This window comes from Bombina bombina, chromosome 2, assembly GCF_027579735.1.
Source record: "Bombina bombina isolate aBomBom1 chromosome 2, aBomBom1.pri, whole genome shotgun sequence".
Classification (NCBI taxonomy): Eukaryota; Metazoa; Chordata; class Amphibia; order Anura; family Bombinatoridae; genus Bombina; species Bombina bombina.
The window spans coordinates 757,366,738-757,381,683 of record NC_069500.1 but is presented as its reverse complement, the minus strand read 5'-3'; the positions used below and the strand labels follow the sequence as shown (position 1 = coordinate 757,381,683).

The following is a 14,946-nucleotide window of genomic DNA, read 5'->3' as shown; positions in this document are numbered from 1 at the left end:
CCAGTTTCTCTACTGAACTGCCGCCTAATCTCTCAGCTTCCTCTCTTTTCCAAGCTACTTGAACTCACGTCCTACTTGTGGATTTTTAGATATCTGGGTTTCTGATGGACTGAAATTACCTAGAAGTTAAAAAACCTGAGAAAACCCAGATAAAGCACTTAATACAACTCTGTTAAAGGACGCAAATAGACACTCAAATGCAGAAAACAGACTCATCTCAATGCATCAAACTTTATTTTCTGTACACGCATGTATAATTATTTATATATATATTATATTAATATAGATTCAACATTCAAGTCTTCAAATTGGACAAAAACAGACAGTATCCAGTGCTTATACAGTAAAAATTATATACATATACTTGTGTATAGAACATTGTCCGCATTGTACTAGACCTATCACACATATATCATTACAAGATGAAATAGGGTGTATTGGAAAATATTGACAGAGTTCAGTTTGCTGCCAGTGTTCTAACATTATAGCTAATAGCTTTAGTCCTTTACAATTCACATCCTGATTCAAACTGTACAAGTGGTTTACATGTCTTGTCACATTTCACAGATAATATTTATGCCTTTTTTTTTTCCATTTATAAAACACATTTAAAATTGCATATTAACATCTAGTGTGTTTAGGAGATATATTAAAATAGCTTCCACATATTGCATCTCTAAGGATGTCTGTCAATTTGATAAGCAGAATTGCTGCAGAAAGAAAAGGAAAAATACAATAAGCATTATAAAAAAAATAAAGTGCTTATTTCCTGAAGAGAAAGTCTCCAATTAAAATAAAAGATCATGTTTTTAAATGTCCTTGTTGTCATGATGTAATCTTGTAAAATGATATTTCTATTTCAACCCTTTTCAGGAAGTCAAAATACATGAGGGCAGAGTGCTTGAATCTCTTCCAGCTGAATGTCCAAGGAGCATGGCGTGGAACGAGAATTTCCAGAGTGAGGTTTGAAGTAAGGCAAATTCAAAGGTTCTCAGCAAACAAGATATTTACCTATGTCAGAGAAAACAGAAAACAGAAAGCAGTGAAACAGAACACTAATAAGAGTTAAATAAAAATCCTTATAATGAAAGCCTATACAATACTGATACTTAGTGATGGTAAATCACAGCGTTTAACAAATAACTGAGCCGCTGCGTTTATCAATGTGCAACGGCACAGAAAAGGTGAGTTTAGCACCCTTTTTTAGATAAGTGATCATTTAAACTCCACTTTATTTTTAGTGATTGTACATCCTAGCGTTTGTTATATGCTTGGATTTACCATCACATTAAGTATATCAGTTACCAGAGTTATACTAGATACACAATAGAACAATGCAGCAGAACAAAAAAACATAATTTATGCTTACCAGATAAATTCCTTTCCTTACGGATAGGGAGAGTCCACGGCTTCATTCCTTACTGTTGGGAAATACAACACCTGGCCACCAGGAGGCGGCAAAGACAACCCAGCCAAAGGCTTAAATATCCCTCCCACTTCCTCATTACCCCAGTTATTCTGCCGAAGGGAACAAGAAAAAGTCGGAGAAACATTAGGGTATACATGGTGCCAGAATGATAAAAGAAATAGGGGACCACTCATAGGCAAGAAAAAACGTGTGGGGCCGTGGACTCTCCATATCTGTAAGGAAAGGAATTTATCTGTAAGCATAAATTATGTTTTCCTTCCTAGGGAGAGTCCACGGCTTCATTCCTTACTGTTAGGAAAACTATACCCAAACTCCAGAGGACACTGAATGAATAACGGGAGAAAAAAAAAAAAAGGAAGAGGCGGACCCTATTCTGAGGGCACCACAGCCTGCAAAAAAAACTTGTAACGTTTTGAAAAAGTATGTATGTAAGGAGGACCAGGAAGCCACCTTACAAATCTGATCCGTTCTTAAAGGCCCAAGAGGAAGCCACTGCTCTAGTAGAACGAGCTGTTATCCTCCCAGGAGGACGATGCCCCGCTGTCTCGTAAGCTAAGTGGATGACACTCCTTAACCAAAAAGATAGGTTAGTCAAAGTAGCCTTCTGCCCTTTACGCTTTCCCGAATAGACAACAAAGAGGAAGATTGTCTAGAACTACAAGGCGTGAACCACATCAAAATTGTGAAGTTAGTATTGCTTCGATGAAGAAAGATTAGGACACAAGGAAGGAACCACAATCTCCTGATTGATGTTGCGATCCGACACAGAAAACCTAATTTAGTACGTAAAACTGCCTTATCTGCATGAAAAATCAGATAAGGGGGCTCACATTGCAAATCAGAGATCTCAGAAACTCTAAAAAGAGAACCTTCCAAGATAACAATTTAATGTCAACAGAATGCAGAGGCTCTAATGGAACCTGTTGCAAAACCCGAAGAACAAGATTTAGGGAGGAGCCCCAGATCTAAACACAGGTCTGATCCTAACCAGAGCCTTAACAAAGGACTGCACGTCTGGAAGCTCAGCCAGTCTCCTGTGCAATAAAACCGACAGGAACGAAATCTGTCCCCTCAGGAAACTAGCAGAAAGACCCTTCTCCGGCCCATCCTGGAGAAAAGATAAGATCCTGGCAACCTTAACTCTGTGCCAGAAAAACCCACACTCTTCACACCAGAATAACATAATTTATGTAAGAACTTACCTGATAAATTCATTTCTTTCATATTGGCAAGAGTCCATGAGCTAGTGACATATGGGATATACAATCCTACCAGGAGGGGCAAAGTTTCCCAAACCTCAAAATGCCTATAAATACACCCCTCACCACACCTACAATTCAGTTTAACGAATAGCCAAGCAGTGGGGTGATAAAGAAAGGAGTAGAAAGCATCAACAAAGGAAATTTGGAAATAATTGTGCTTTATACAAAAAATCATAACCACCAAAAAAAGGGTGGGCCTCATGGACTCTTGCCAATATGAAAGAAATTAATTTATCAGGTAAGTTCTTACATAAATTATGTTTTCTTTCATGTAATTGGCAAGAGTCCATGAGCTAGTGACATATGGGATATCAATACCCAAGATGTGGAGTCTTCCACTCAGGAGTCACTAGAGAGGGAGGGAATAAAATAAAAACAGCCATATTCCGCTGAAAAAATAATCCACAACCCAAAAAATAAGTTATTTTCACTTTTGAAAGAAAAAAACTTAAATCAAAAGCAGAAGAATCAAACTGAAATAGCTGCCTGAAGAACTTTTCTACCAAAAACTGCTTTCGAAGAAGCAAATACATCAAAATGGTAGAATTTAGTAAATGTATGCAAAGAGGACCAAGTGGCTGCTTTGCAAATCTGATCGACTGAAGCTTCATTCTTAAAAGCCCATGAAGTGGAGACTGATCTAGTAGAATGAGCTGTAATTCTCTGAGGCGGGGTTTGACCCGACTCCAAATAAGCTTGATGAATCAAAAGTTTCAACCAAGAAGCCAAAGAAATAGCAGAAGCTTTCTGACCTTTCCTAGGACCAGAAAATAAAACAAATAGACTAGAAGTGTTCCTGAAATTTTTAGTAGCTTCCACATAATATTTCAAAGCTCTTACCACATCCAAAGAATGTAAGGATCTCTCCAGAGAATTCTTAGGATTAGGACATAAAGAAGGGACAACAATTTCTCTACTAATGTTGTTAGAATTCACAACCTTAGGTAAAAATTGAAAAGAAGTCCGCAAAACTGCCTTATCCTGATGAAAAATCAGAAAAGGAGACTCACAAGAAAGAGCAGATAGCTCAGAAACTCTTCTAGCAGAAGAGATAGCCAAAAGGAACAACACTTTCCAAGAAAGTAGTTTAATGTCCAAAGAATGCATAGGTTCAAATGGAGGAGCCTGTAAAGCCCTCAGAACCAAATTAAGACTCCAAGGAGGAGAAATTGACTTAATGACAGGCTTAATACGAACTAAAGCCTGTACAAAACAGTGTATATCAGGAAGTATAGCAATCTTTCTGTGAAATAAAACAGAAAGAGCGGAGATTTGTCCTTTCAAGGAACTTGCAGACAAACCCTTATCCAAACCATCCTGAAGAAACTGCAACATTCTAGGAATTCTAAAGAATGCCAGGAGAATTTATGAGAAGAACACCATGAAATGTAAGTCTTCCAAACTCTATAATAAATCTTTCTAGAGACAGATTTACGAGCTTGTAACATAGTATTAATTACTGAATCAGAGAAACCTCTATGACTTAGAACAAAGCGTTCAATTTCCATACCTTCAAATTTAATGATTTGAGATCCTGATGGAAAAACGGACCTTGAGATAGTAGGTCCGGCCGTAACGGAAGTGGCCAAGGCGGGCAACTGGACATCCGAACCAGATCCGCATACCAAAACCTGTGTGGACATGCTGGAGCCACCAGCAACACAAAAGACTGTTCCATGATTATTTTGGAAATCACTCTTGGAAGGAGAACTAGAGGTGGGAAGATGTAAGCAGGTTGATAACACCAAGGAAGTGTCAGCGCATCCACTGCTTCCGCCTGAACATCCCTGGACCTGGACAGGTATCTGGGAAGTTTCTTGTTTAGATGAGAGGCCATGAGATCTATCTCTGGAAGCCCCCACATCTGAACAATCTGAGAAAATACATCTGGATGGAGAGACCACTCCCCTGGATGTAAAGTCTGGCGGCTGAGATAATCCGCCTCCCAATTGTCTACACCTGGGATATGTACCGCAGAGATTAGACAGGAGCTGGATTCCGCACAGGCAAGTATCCGAGATACTTCTTTCATAGCTTGGGGACTGTGAGTCCCACCCTGATGATTAACATAAGCCACAGTTGTGATATTGTCTGTCTGAAAACAAATGAACGGTTCTCTCTTTAGCAGAGGCCAGAACTGAAGAGCCCTGAGAATTGCACGAAGTTCTAAAATATTTATTGGTAATCTCGCCTCTTGAGATTTCCAAACCCCTTGTGCTGTCAGAGACCCCCAAACAGCTCCCCAACCTGAAAGACTCGCATCTGTTGTGATCACAGTCAAGGTTGGGCGAACAAAAGAAGCCCCTTGAACCAAACGATGGTGATCTATCCACCATGTCAGAGAGTGTCGTACATTGGGATTCAAGGATATTAATTGTGATATCTTTGTATAATCCCTGCACCATTGATTCAGCATACAAAGCTGTAGAGGTCTCATGTGAAAACAAGCAAAGGGGATTGCGTCCGATGCTGCAGTCATGAGACCTAAATCTTCCATGCACATAGCCACTGAAGGGAATGACAGACTGAAGGAGCCGACATGCTGCGACTAATTTTAAACGTCTCTTGTCTGTTAGAGACAGAGTCATGGACACTGAATCTATCTGGAAGCCTAAAAAGGTGACCCTTGTCTGAGGAATCAAGAAACTTTTTGGTAAATTGATCCTCCAACCATGTTTCCGAAGAAACAACACTAGTTGATTCGTTGTGAGATTCTGCAGTATGTAAAGACTGAGCTAGTACCAAGATATCGTCCAAATAAGGAAACACCGCAATACCCTGTTCTCTGATTACAGATAGTAGGGCACCCAGAACCTTTGAAAAGATTCTTGGAGCTGTTGCTAGGCCGAATGGAAGAGCAACAAATTGGTAATGCTTGTCTAGAAAAGATAATCTCAGAAACTGATAGTGTTCTGGATGAATCGGAATATGAAGGTATGCATCCTGCAAGTTTATTGTGGACATATAATGTCCTTGCTGAACAAAAGGCAGAATAGTCCTTATAGTCACCATCTTGAAAGTTGGTACTCTTACATAACGATTCAAAATTTTCAGATCCAGAACTGGTCTGAACAAATTTTCTTTTTTTGGTACAATGAATAGGTTTGAATAAAACCCCAAACCTTGTTCCTGAGGAGGAACTGGCATGATTACCCCTGAAGACTCCAGGTCTGAAACACACTTCAGAAAAGCCTGAGCTTTTACTGGATTTACAGGAATGTGTGAGAGAAAAAATCTTCTCACAGGAGGTCTTACTTTGAATCCTATTCGATACCCTTGAGAGACAATGCTGTGAATCCAATGATTTTGGACAGATTTTATCCAAAAATCCTTGAAAAATCTTAATCTGCCCCCTACCAGCTGAGCTGGAATGAGGGCCGCACCTTCATGCGGACTTAGGGGCAGACTTTGGTTTCCTAAATGGCTTGGATTTATTCCAATTTGAGGAAGGCTTCCAACTGGAAGCAGATTCCTTGGGAGGAGGATTGAGTTTTTGTTCCTTATTCTGACGAAAGGAATGAAAACGGTTAGAAGCCTTAGATTTACCCTTAGGTTTTTTATCCTGAGGCAAAAAAACTCCTTTTCCTCCAGTGATAGTTGAAATAATAGAATCCAACTGAGAACCAAATAAATTATTACCTTGGAAAGAAAGAGATAGTAATCTAGATTTAGATGTCATATCAGCATTCCAAGATTTAAGCCACAAAGCTCTTCTAGCTAATACAGCTAAAGACATGGATCTAACATCAATTTTGATAAAAAATGGTATCACAAATAAAATGATTAACATGTTGCAGTAAGCGAACAATGCTAGATATGTCCGAATCCAATCCATGTTGCGCTAAATTTTCCAACCAGAAAGTTGATGCAGCCGCAACATCACCCAAAGAAATAGCAGGTCTGAGAAAATGACCTGAATATAAATAGGCCTTCCTTAGATAGGATTCAAGCTTCCTATCTAAAGGATCCTTAAAGGAAGTGCTATCTTCCATAGGAATAGTGGTACGTTTAGCAAGAGTAGAAATAGCCCAATCAACTTTGGGGATCTTTTCCCAAAACTCTATAGATTTTGCTGGTAAAGGATACAATCTCTTAAACCTTGAAGAAGGAATAAAGGAAGTACCTGGCTTATTCCATTCCCTAGAAATCATATCAGAAATAGCCTCAGGAATGGGAAAAACACCTGGGGGAAACCACAGGAGGTTTAAAAACAGCATTTTAAACGTTTATTAGACTGAACGTCAATAGGGACTGGTTACCTCAAGATCCAAAGTAATTAACACTTCTTTTAATAAAGAACGCATATACTCTATTTTAAATAAATAAGTAGATTTGTCAGTGTCAATATCTGAGGAAGGATCTTCTGTTTCACATAGATCCTCATCAGAAGAGGATGAATTATTATGTTGTTGGTCATTTGAAAATTTCATCAGCTAAATGAGAAAGTTTTAAAAGACCTTTTACGTTTATTAGAAGGTGGATAATGCAGACAAAAGCCTTCATAATAGATTCAGAAACAAATTCTTTAAAATTTACAGGTATATCATGCACATTAGAAGTTGAAGGAACTGCAACTGGCAATGTACTATTACTGATAGAAACACTATCTGCATGTAAAAGTTTATCATGACAACTATTACAAATGACATTCGGTGGAATAATTTCTACAATTTTACAACAAATGCACTTAGCTTTGGTAGAACCGATGTCAGGCAGCAATGTTCCAGCAGAAACTTCAGAGACCGGATCGGATTGGGACATCTTGCTCAATGTAAAAGAAAAAAACAACATATAAAGCAAAATTATCTATTTCCTTAAATGACAGTTTCAGGAATGGGAAAAAAATGCAAAAGCATAGGCCTCTTGATAGAGAAGAAAGCAGGAGGCAAAACATGAATGGGGTATTGAAATAATGAAAAAAATTTGGCGCCAAGTATGATGCACAACGTAACGTAAACTTTTTTGGCGCCAAAAATGACCGGAAATGACACACTTGCGTCACTAATGACGCCGCCGTGTGAAAAGGTCTCGGCGTCACGTATGACGCCGGAAATGACGAAGTTGCGTCATAAACGTATTTTTTCTCGCCAAAAAAAGTTTGCGCCAAAAATGATGCAATAAAGTCTAGCATTTGACGCACCCGCGGGCCTAACACCCGCAATTGCAAAAAGTAGTCAGATTGAAAAAAAGACTAAACCCCAGGTAAGAAATAAATTTCTTAAAGTGTTTACATTCCCAAATATGAAACTGACAGTCTGCAGAAGGAAATACATGAACCTGACTCATGGCAAATATAAGTACAATACATATATTTAGAACTTTATATAACTGCATAAAGTGCCAAACCATAGCTGAGAGTGTCTTAAGTAATAAAAACATACTTACCCAAAGACACCCATCCACACATAGCAGATAGCCAAACCAGTACTTAAACAGTTATTAGTAGAGGTAATGGTAAATTGAGAGTATATCTTCGATCTGAAAAGGGAGGTAGGAGATGAATCTCTACGACCGATAACAGAGAACCTATGAAATAGACCCCCGTTAGGGAAATCATCGTATTCAAATAAGTGATACTCCCTTCACGTCCCTCTGACATTCGCTGTACTCTGAGAGGAATCAGGCTTCAACAATGCTGAGAAGCGCATATCAACGTAGAAATCTTAGCACAAACTTACTTCACCACCTCCATAGGAGGCAAAGTTTGTAAAACTGAATTGTGGGTGTGGTGAGGGGTGTATTTATAGGCATTTTGAGGTTTGGGAAACTTTGCCCCTCCTGGTAGGATTGTATATCCCATATGTCACTAGCTCACGGACTCTTGCCAATTACATGAAAGAAAAGTAGGTCCTCCACACCTTGTGGTTGATACGCCGAGTAACTGGTTTAAAAGCTTGAATAAGAGTATCAAAGACACTCTCAGAGAAACCTCTCTTGGCTAAGACTAAGCATTCAATCTCCACACAGTCAGCCTCAGAGAATCTAGATTTTGATGAACAAATGGACCTTGTATCAGCAGGTCTCTGCGACAAGGTAACTTCCACAAAGGAGGGCATCCCCACTAGATCCGCAAACCACGTCCTTCGCGGCCACGATGGAGCAATCAGGATTACTGAAGGGACACTGAGAAATTTGTTTAAGTACTTTAGGTCCAGAATTGGGTGGAAAGTTCCCTCCTTCTTTGGGACCACGAAAAGGTTTGAATAAAATCCCAAACCTCTTACTTCAATAGGCAACGGGACAACTCCTCCTAAGGAGGATAGATCCCGAACGCACCCTAGAAAGGCATCCCTCTTTTCTAGTCTGGTAGACAGATTCGAGAGAAGGAATCTGCCCCTTGGTGGATGAGATTTGAAGCCTATCTTGTATCCCTGAGATACCACCTCCAGGACCCACAGATCTTGTACGTCCTTGAACCAGGTATTTGAAAAAAAGACAGCCTGCCCCTACACGATCTGATCCTGGATCAGGGGTCACCACTTCATGCCAATTTGTTTTCGGCAGGCTTCTTAGTCTGCTTATATTTATTCCAGGACTGAGCCGGCTTGATAGTTGTCGTTGGGATTTGTCAGAACGAAAATTAGAAGATTGTCTTTCCTTAGACTTGTTCTTCTTATCTTGCAGTAGGAAGGCACCCTTGCCTCTGGTAACCGTAGAAATAATGGAGTACAGGCCTGGACCAAATAAAATCTTTCCCTTGAAGGGAAGAGAAAGGAGTCTGGACTTAGTCATATCCGCAGACCAAGACTTCAACCAGAGCGCCCGGCGAGCTAGGTCCACAAAGCCAGAGGCCTTTGCATTTAGGCGAATAATTTGCATGATGGCATCACAGGTAAAAGAACTAGCAATTTTCACAGCTTTAATTCTGTCTTGAATATCCTTGAGGGGAGACTCCACCTCAATGAGTTCCGACCAAGAGTTGCACCAGTAGGTAGCCAATCCGGCAACCGCTGCAACTGCAGCAGCCGGTTGAAACAAAATTCCCATATGTTGTAAAATCTTTCTCAGAAAGGTTTCCATTTTCTCATCCATCTGCTCTCTGGACGAAGAACTATCCTCAAGAGGTATAGTAGTAAGTTTAGCAAGCGTATAGATAGCACCATCCTCCTTAGTTCCTACGAGGAACTGCATGTGGAGTGGATAATGTAGCAAGGGTTGTAATCTCCCGGGACGCCGAGTCCTGAGAGGTTGACGGTTCAGAGGGACTAAGAGCCTTAGCAGGCTTGTCTCCCTTCTTAGACTTTATCATGTTGTTAAGGCATGTGGAACATAATTGAGTGGCCCAGACAGTTAAAAGAGGAAAACACTCTCCTCAGGTTCAAGTCTCAGCCGGAATGGAGGAAATGAACATAGACCCAAATACAGCAAGTAATAGGAGCAAAAATTAAAGTGAAACTCAAAAGTGAAACCTGTTTGTTCCAGCCAAAAGCACACAGTCTATAAGCCTAGGAAACAAAATCACACAAAGCAGCATGTAACTAATTTATACACTGATTAATTAACCCCAACTGTTCAATAAACCTCCTTGAGAGGATATTAACCCTGGGTCCTATCAAGGTATAACGGAGCCCCCACTGTGAGGCTGTTATATCTGTGGAACAGAACACAGCATCTCAAGTGTGACAGTCTTATAGCAGCGCTCCTGACATGGACTTGAGTGAGAGGAAAGCAAGCAGTGAAACTCGTCAAAACTGATTGCTTACGAGCAGTTAGTAGTAGTCTGGATGGTTTCGCAGAAAAAAAAATACCTGCATGACCAGACTAACTTTTATCAATTCTCTCACTTAGAGGTTGACATGACTACTTAAAACTCCAGTCCTATCTCGAAGTGCAGATACCCTTTTTCAGGACTCTCCAAATCTTCTGACACTTCTCTGCCACCTCCCAACGTGACAAAAGGCAAAGAATGACTGGGGTAATGAGGAAGTGTGAGGGATATTTAAGCCTTTTGGCTGGGGTGTCTTTGCCTCCTTCTGGTGGCCAGGTGTTGTATTTCCCAACAGTAAGGAATGAAGCCGTGGACTCTCCCTATTCTAGGAAGAAAAAGACCTTAATACTGTTACAGTGTAGTAGTAATAGCAAAAACAAAAACATATTTACTAAAGTCTATATTGCCTTTTGTTGCAGCTACAAGTCAGTGTACATCTTAATGATAAATTGAAGCATCACTACTCACCAGAAGCAAATCTTTTCTTAACCAGTGACATTCTGTATCCAGAGCCCACTAGTTCTATATCTACTCCAGACAAAATGCGTCCTTCACAAGTAAACTGTGCTGCAGCTGGTAACGGTCTGCTAGGCCCACGATGTGTCTGCCATTTAGCACATAGTCGTCCACAACCCTACAACAGAGAAAAGGTATTAATAATATTTATATATATTCACATATACATACATAAATGTAAACAAAAGTCTCTATGAGAATAACATTATGAAATTAAAATTAAGTTCAGCATAATGTGATTTCCCTTAATAGATGGTGAGAGTCCACAAGATCATTAAATGTGGGCTATTCTGTCCCTGGCCACCAGGAGAAGGCAAACCAACCCACACTCCAAAGCTTGGAGTTTCCATACTATTATCTCCTCCCACACCATAGACACAATGGGGGACGATTTATCAAGCCCTGTATGCATCGTCGGGCTCGCCGCAAACAGAAGTTAAGAAGCAGTGGTCCTTAACTCGTCCGCCACCATTGAGGCGGCGGGACAGCAATCAGCCCGATTGGATATGATCGGGTTGATTGACAAAATCCTGCTAGAGGCCGATTGCCTGCAAATGTGCAGGGGGCGGCACTGCACAAGCATTTCACGAGAAATTCTTGTGCAATCATAAATGCCAACAGCTTGGCCGATGTGCGGCGGACATGATAAATCGGCCCCAAGGTTTTTAATTTGCCTCCATATGATCAGGTCAACGTCTGAAGTGCTGTGATCAACACATTGCTGTTAGAGGTTTTCTAACCAATATCAGACCAAATTGCCCCCTCAGAGTGCCTACAAAGGAAAGAGGGATGACAGGAGAAAGGTAGTGAGAGATGCCACTGACCTCCCAGGTAAAATGGGGATTTATCTTCTTATCCCCTGATTTACAGTGTGCTGCTGTTTATGAGGTTATTGATGCTGTGCTTGCACTGGCTTAGATGGTCCCTACTAATGGATGCAGTCTCCTGTAGACGTGGTAAATACGGCAAGGAAGGTGCTGACAGGTAAATGCATTACACCTTCCATGGTCCACCAGCTATTACATGGGATACTACAATGTAGGCTCACATAGCCTGGGGTAGCTAATGCTATGGCCAGGAACAGACTGAGACCAACCAGGGCCCACAGGCAAAAGTGTGGCAGGGCCCCCCACCCCCCTCTTTGCTCCACCTACCTACCTCCTCTGCCCCTCCAACCTCATATGCCCCCCCACCATGTTTTTAATTCCCATATAAAGAGACAATTTCTTCCTTAAATATTTGATAGGAACCAAATATTGTAAATTAGCGAGTGCTTATGCCAAGAAAAAAAAAAATCCTGATGCCTATATACACTACAGTATGGAGCAGAAAGTAATGAGGGGCAGACAAGGGGGTAAAATAATTTGTTACTGGCAGCTAAACAGGTAAAATCATTAATTTGTATTTGTATATTTCCTTTAAATAAGAGATGCATGACCCTATAAGTATGCGTCCTATACTAAATAAAGATAAAGCTATCTCTATTTTAACTGAAACCAGGGTAGGTTTAGAGGAAATCAATTTTAAAGGAGCGTAAAAACATAATTTATGTAAGAACTTACCTGATAAATTCATTTCTTTCATATTGGCAAGAGTCCATGAGCTAGTGACGTATGGGATATACAATCCTACCAGGAGGGGCAAAGTTTCCCAAACCTCAAAATGTCTATAAATACACCCCTCACCACACCCACCAATTCAGTTTAACGAATAGCTAAGCAAAGGGGTGATAAAGAAAGGAGGTAAAAAGCATCAACAAAAGAAATTTGGAAATAATTGTGCTTTATACAAAAAAAAATCATAACCACCACAAAAAAGGGTGGGCCTCATGGACTCTTGCCAATATGAAAGAAATGAATTTATCAGGTAAGTTCTTACATAAATTATGTTTCTTTCATGTAATTGGCAAGAGTCCATGAGCTAGTGACGTATGGGATAGCAATACCCAAGATGTGGAACTCCACGCAAGAGTCCCTAGAGAGGGAGGGATAAAAATAAAAAACAGCCATTTTCCGCTGAAAAAAAAATAATCCACAACCCAAAAAAATAAATTTATTCTCATAAATGAAAGAAAAAAAAAATCAAAAGCAGAAGAATCAAACTGAAACAGCTGCCTGAAGAACTTTTCTACCAAAACTGCTTTCTGAAGAAGCAAATACATCAAAATGGTAGAATTTAGTAAATGTATGCAAAGAGGACCAAGTTGCCGCTTTCCAAATCTGATCAACTGAAGCTTCATTCTTAAAGGCCCACGAAGTAGAGACTGATCTAGTAGAATGAGCTGTAATTCTCTGAGGCGGGCCTGACCCGACTCCAAATAAGCTTGATGAATCAAAAGTTTCAACCAAGAAGCCAAGGAAATAGCAGAAACCTTCTGACCTTTCCTAGGACCAGAAAATAAAACAAATAGACTGGAAGTCTTCCTGAAATCTTTAGTAGCTTCCACATAATATTTCAAAGCTCTTACCACATCCAAAGAATGTAAGGATCTTTCCAAAGAATTCTTAGGATTAGGACACAAGGAAGGGACAACAATTCTCTTACTAATGTTGTTAGAATTCACCACCTTAGGTGAAAATTGAAAAGAAGGTCCGCAAAACTGCCTTATCCTGATGAAAGATCAGAAAAGGGAGACTCACAAGAAAGAGCAGATAGCTCAGAAAACTCTTCTAGCAGAAGAGATAGCCAAAAGGAACAACACTTTCCAAGAAAGTAGTTTAATGCCCAAAGAATGCATAGGCTCAAATGGAGGAGCCTGTAAAGCCTTTAAAACCAAATTAAGACTCCAAGGAGGAGAAATTGATTTAATGACAGGCTTAATACGAACTAAAAGCCTGTACAAAACAGTGAATATCAGGAAGTATAGCAATCTTTCTGTGAAATAAAAAGAAAGAGCAGAGATTTGTCCCTTCAAGGAACCTTGCAGACAAACCCTTATCCAAACCATCCTGAAGAAACTGTAAAATTCTAGGAATTCTAAAAGAATGCCAAGAGAATTTATGAGAAGAACACCAAGAAATGTAAGTCTTCCAGACTCAGTAATAAATCTTTCTGGAGACAGATTTACGAGCTTGTAACATAGTATTTATCACTGAGTCAGAGAAACCTCTATGACTTAGTACTAAGCGTTCAATTTCCATACCCTTCAAATTTAATGATTTGAGATCCTGATGGAAAAACGAACCTTGAAACAGTAGGTCCGGCCTTAACGGAAGTGGGCCAAGGCTGGCAAATGGACATCCGAACCAGATCCCACATACCAAAACCTGTGTGGCCATGCTGGAGCCACCAGCAACACAAATTATTGTTCCATGATGATTTTGGAGATCACTCTTGGAAGGAGAACTAGAGGCGGGAAGATATAAGCAGGTTGATAACACCAAGGAAGTGTTCAGCGCATCCACTGCTTCCGCCTGAACATCCCTGGACCTGGACAGGTATCTGGGAAGTTTCTTGTTTAGATGAGATAGCAGATAGCCAAACCAGTACTAAAACAGTTATCAGTAGAGGTAATGGTAAATTGAGAGTATATCGTCGATCTGAAAAGGGAGGTAGGAGATGAATCTCTACGACCGATAACAGAGAACCTATGAAATAGACCCCCGTTAGGGAAATCATCGTATTCAATAAGTGATACTCCCTTCACGTCCCTCTGACATTTGTTGTACTCTGAGAGGAATCGGGCTTCAACAATGCTGAGAAGCGCATATCAACGTAGAAATCTTAACACAAACTTACTTCACCACCTCCATAGGAGGCAAAGTTTGTAAAACTGAATTGTGGGTGTGGTGGTGGTGGGGGGGGGTGTATTTATAGGCATTTTGAGGTTTGGGAAACTTTGCCCCTCCTGGTAGGAATGTATATCCCATACGTCACTAGCTCATGGACTCTTGCCAATTACATGAAAGAAATCAAAATTAAACTTTAAAGGGACATGAAACCCAAAACATTTTCTTTCATGATTAAGGCAGAAACAATTTTAAACAACTTTCCAGTTTACTTCTATTATTAAATCTGTTTTATTCTCTTGG

At 40.1% G+C, this 14,946-nt stretch overlaps 1 protein-coding gene across 1 annotated transcript in view; it reads right to left on the bottom strand.

Annotated features, from left to right (window-relative positions):
• Window positions 1-217: 217 nt before the first annotated feature.
• Window positions 218-14,946, bottom strand: part of FCHO1 (FCH and mu domain containing endocytic adaptor 1) — an 802,768-nt gene continuing 788,039 nt past the window's right edge. Inside the window, exons 30-31 of the mRNA XM_053702869.1 lie at window positions 10,868-11,033; window positions 218-1,011 (exon numbers count right to left, since the gene is read on the bottom strand). Of these exons, the coding sequence (XP_053558844.1) occupies window positions 992-1,011; window positions 10,868-11,033 (186 nt within the window). The 3' untranslated portion in view covers window positions 218-991. The remainder of the gene's footprint in view (window positions 1,012-10,867; window positions 11,034-14,946) is intronic.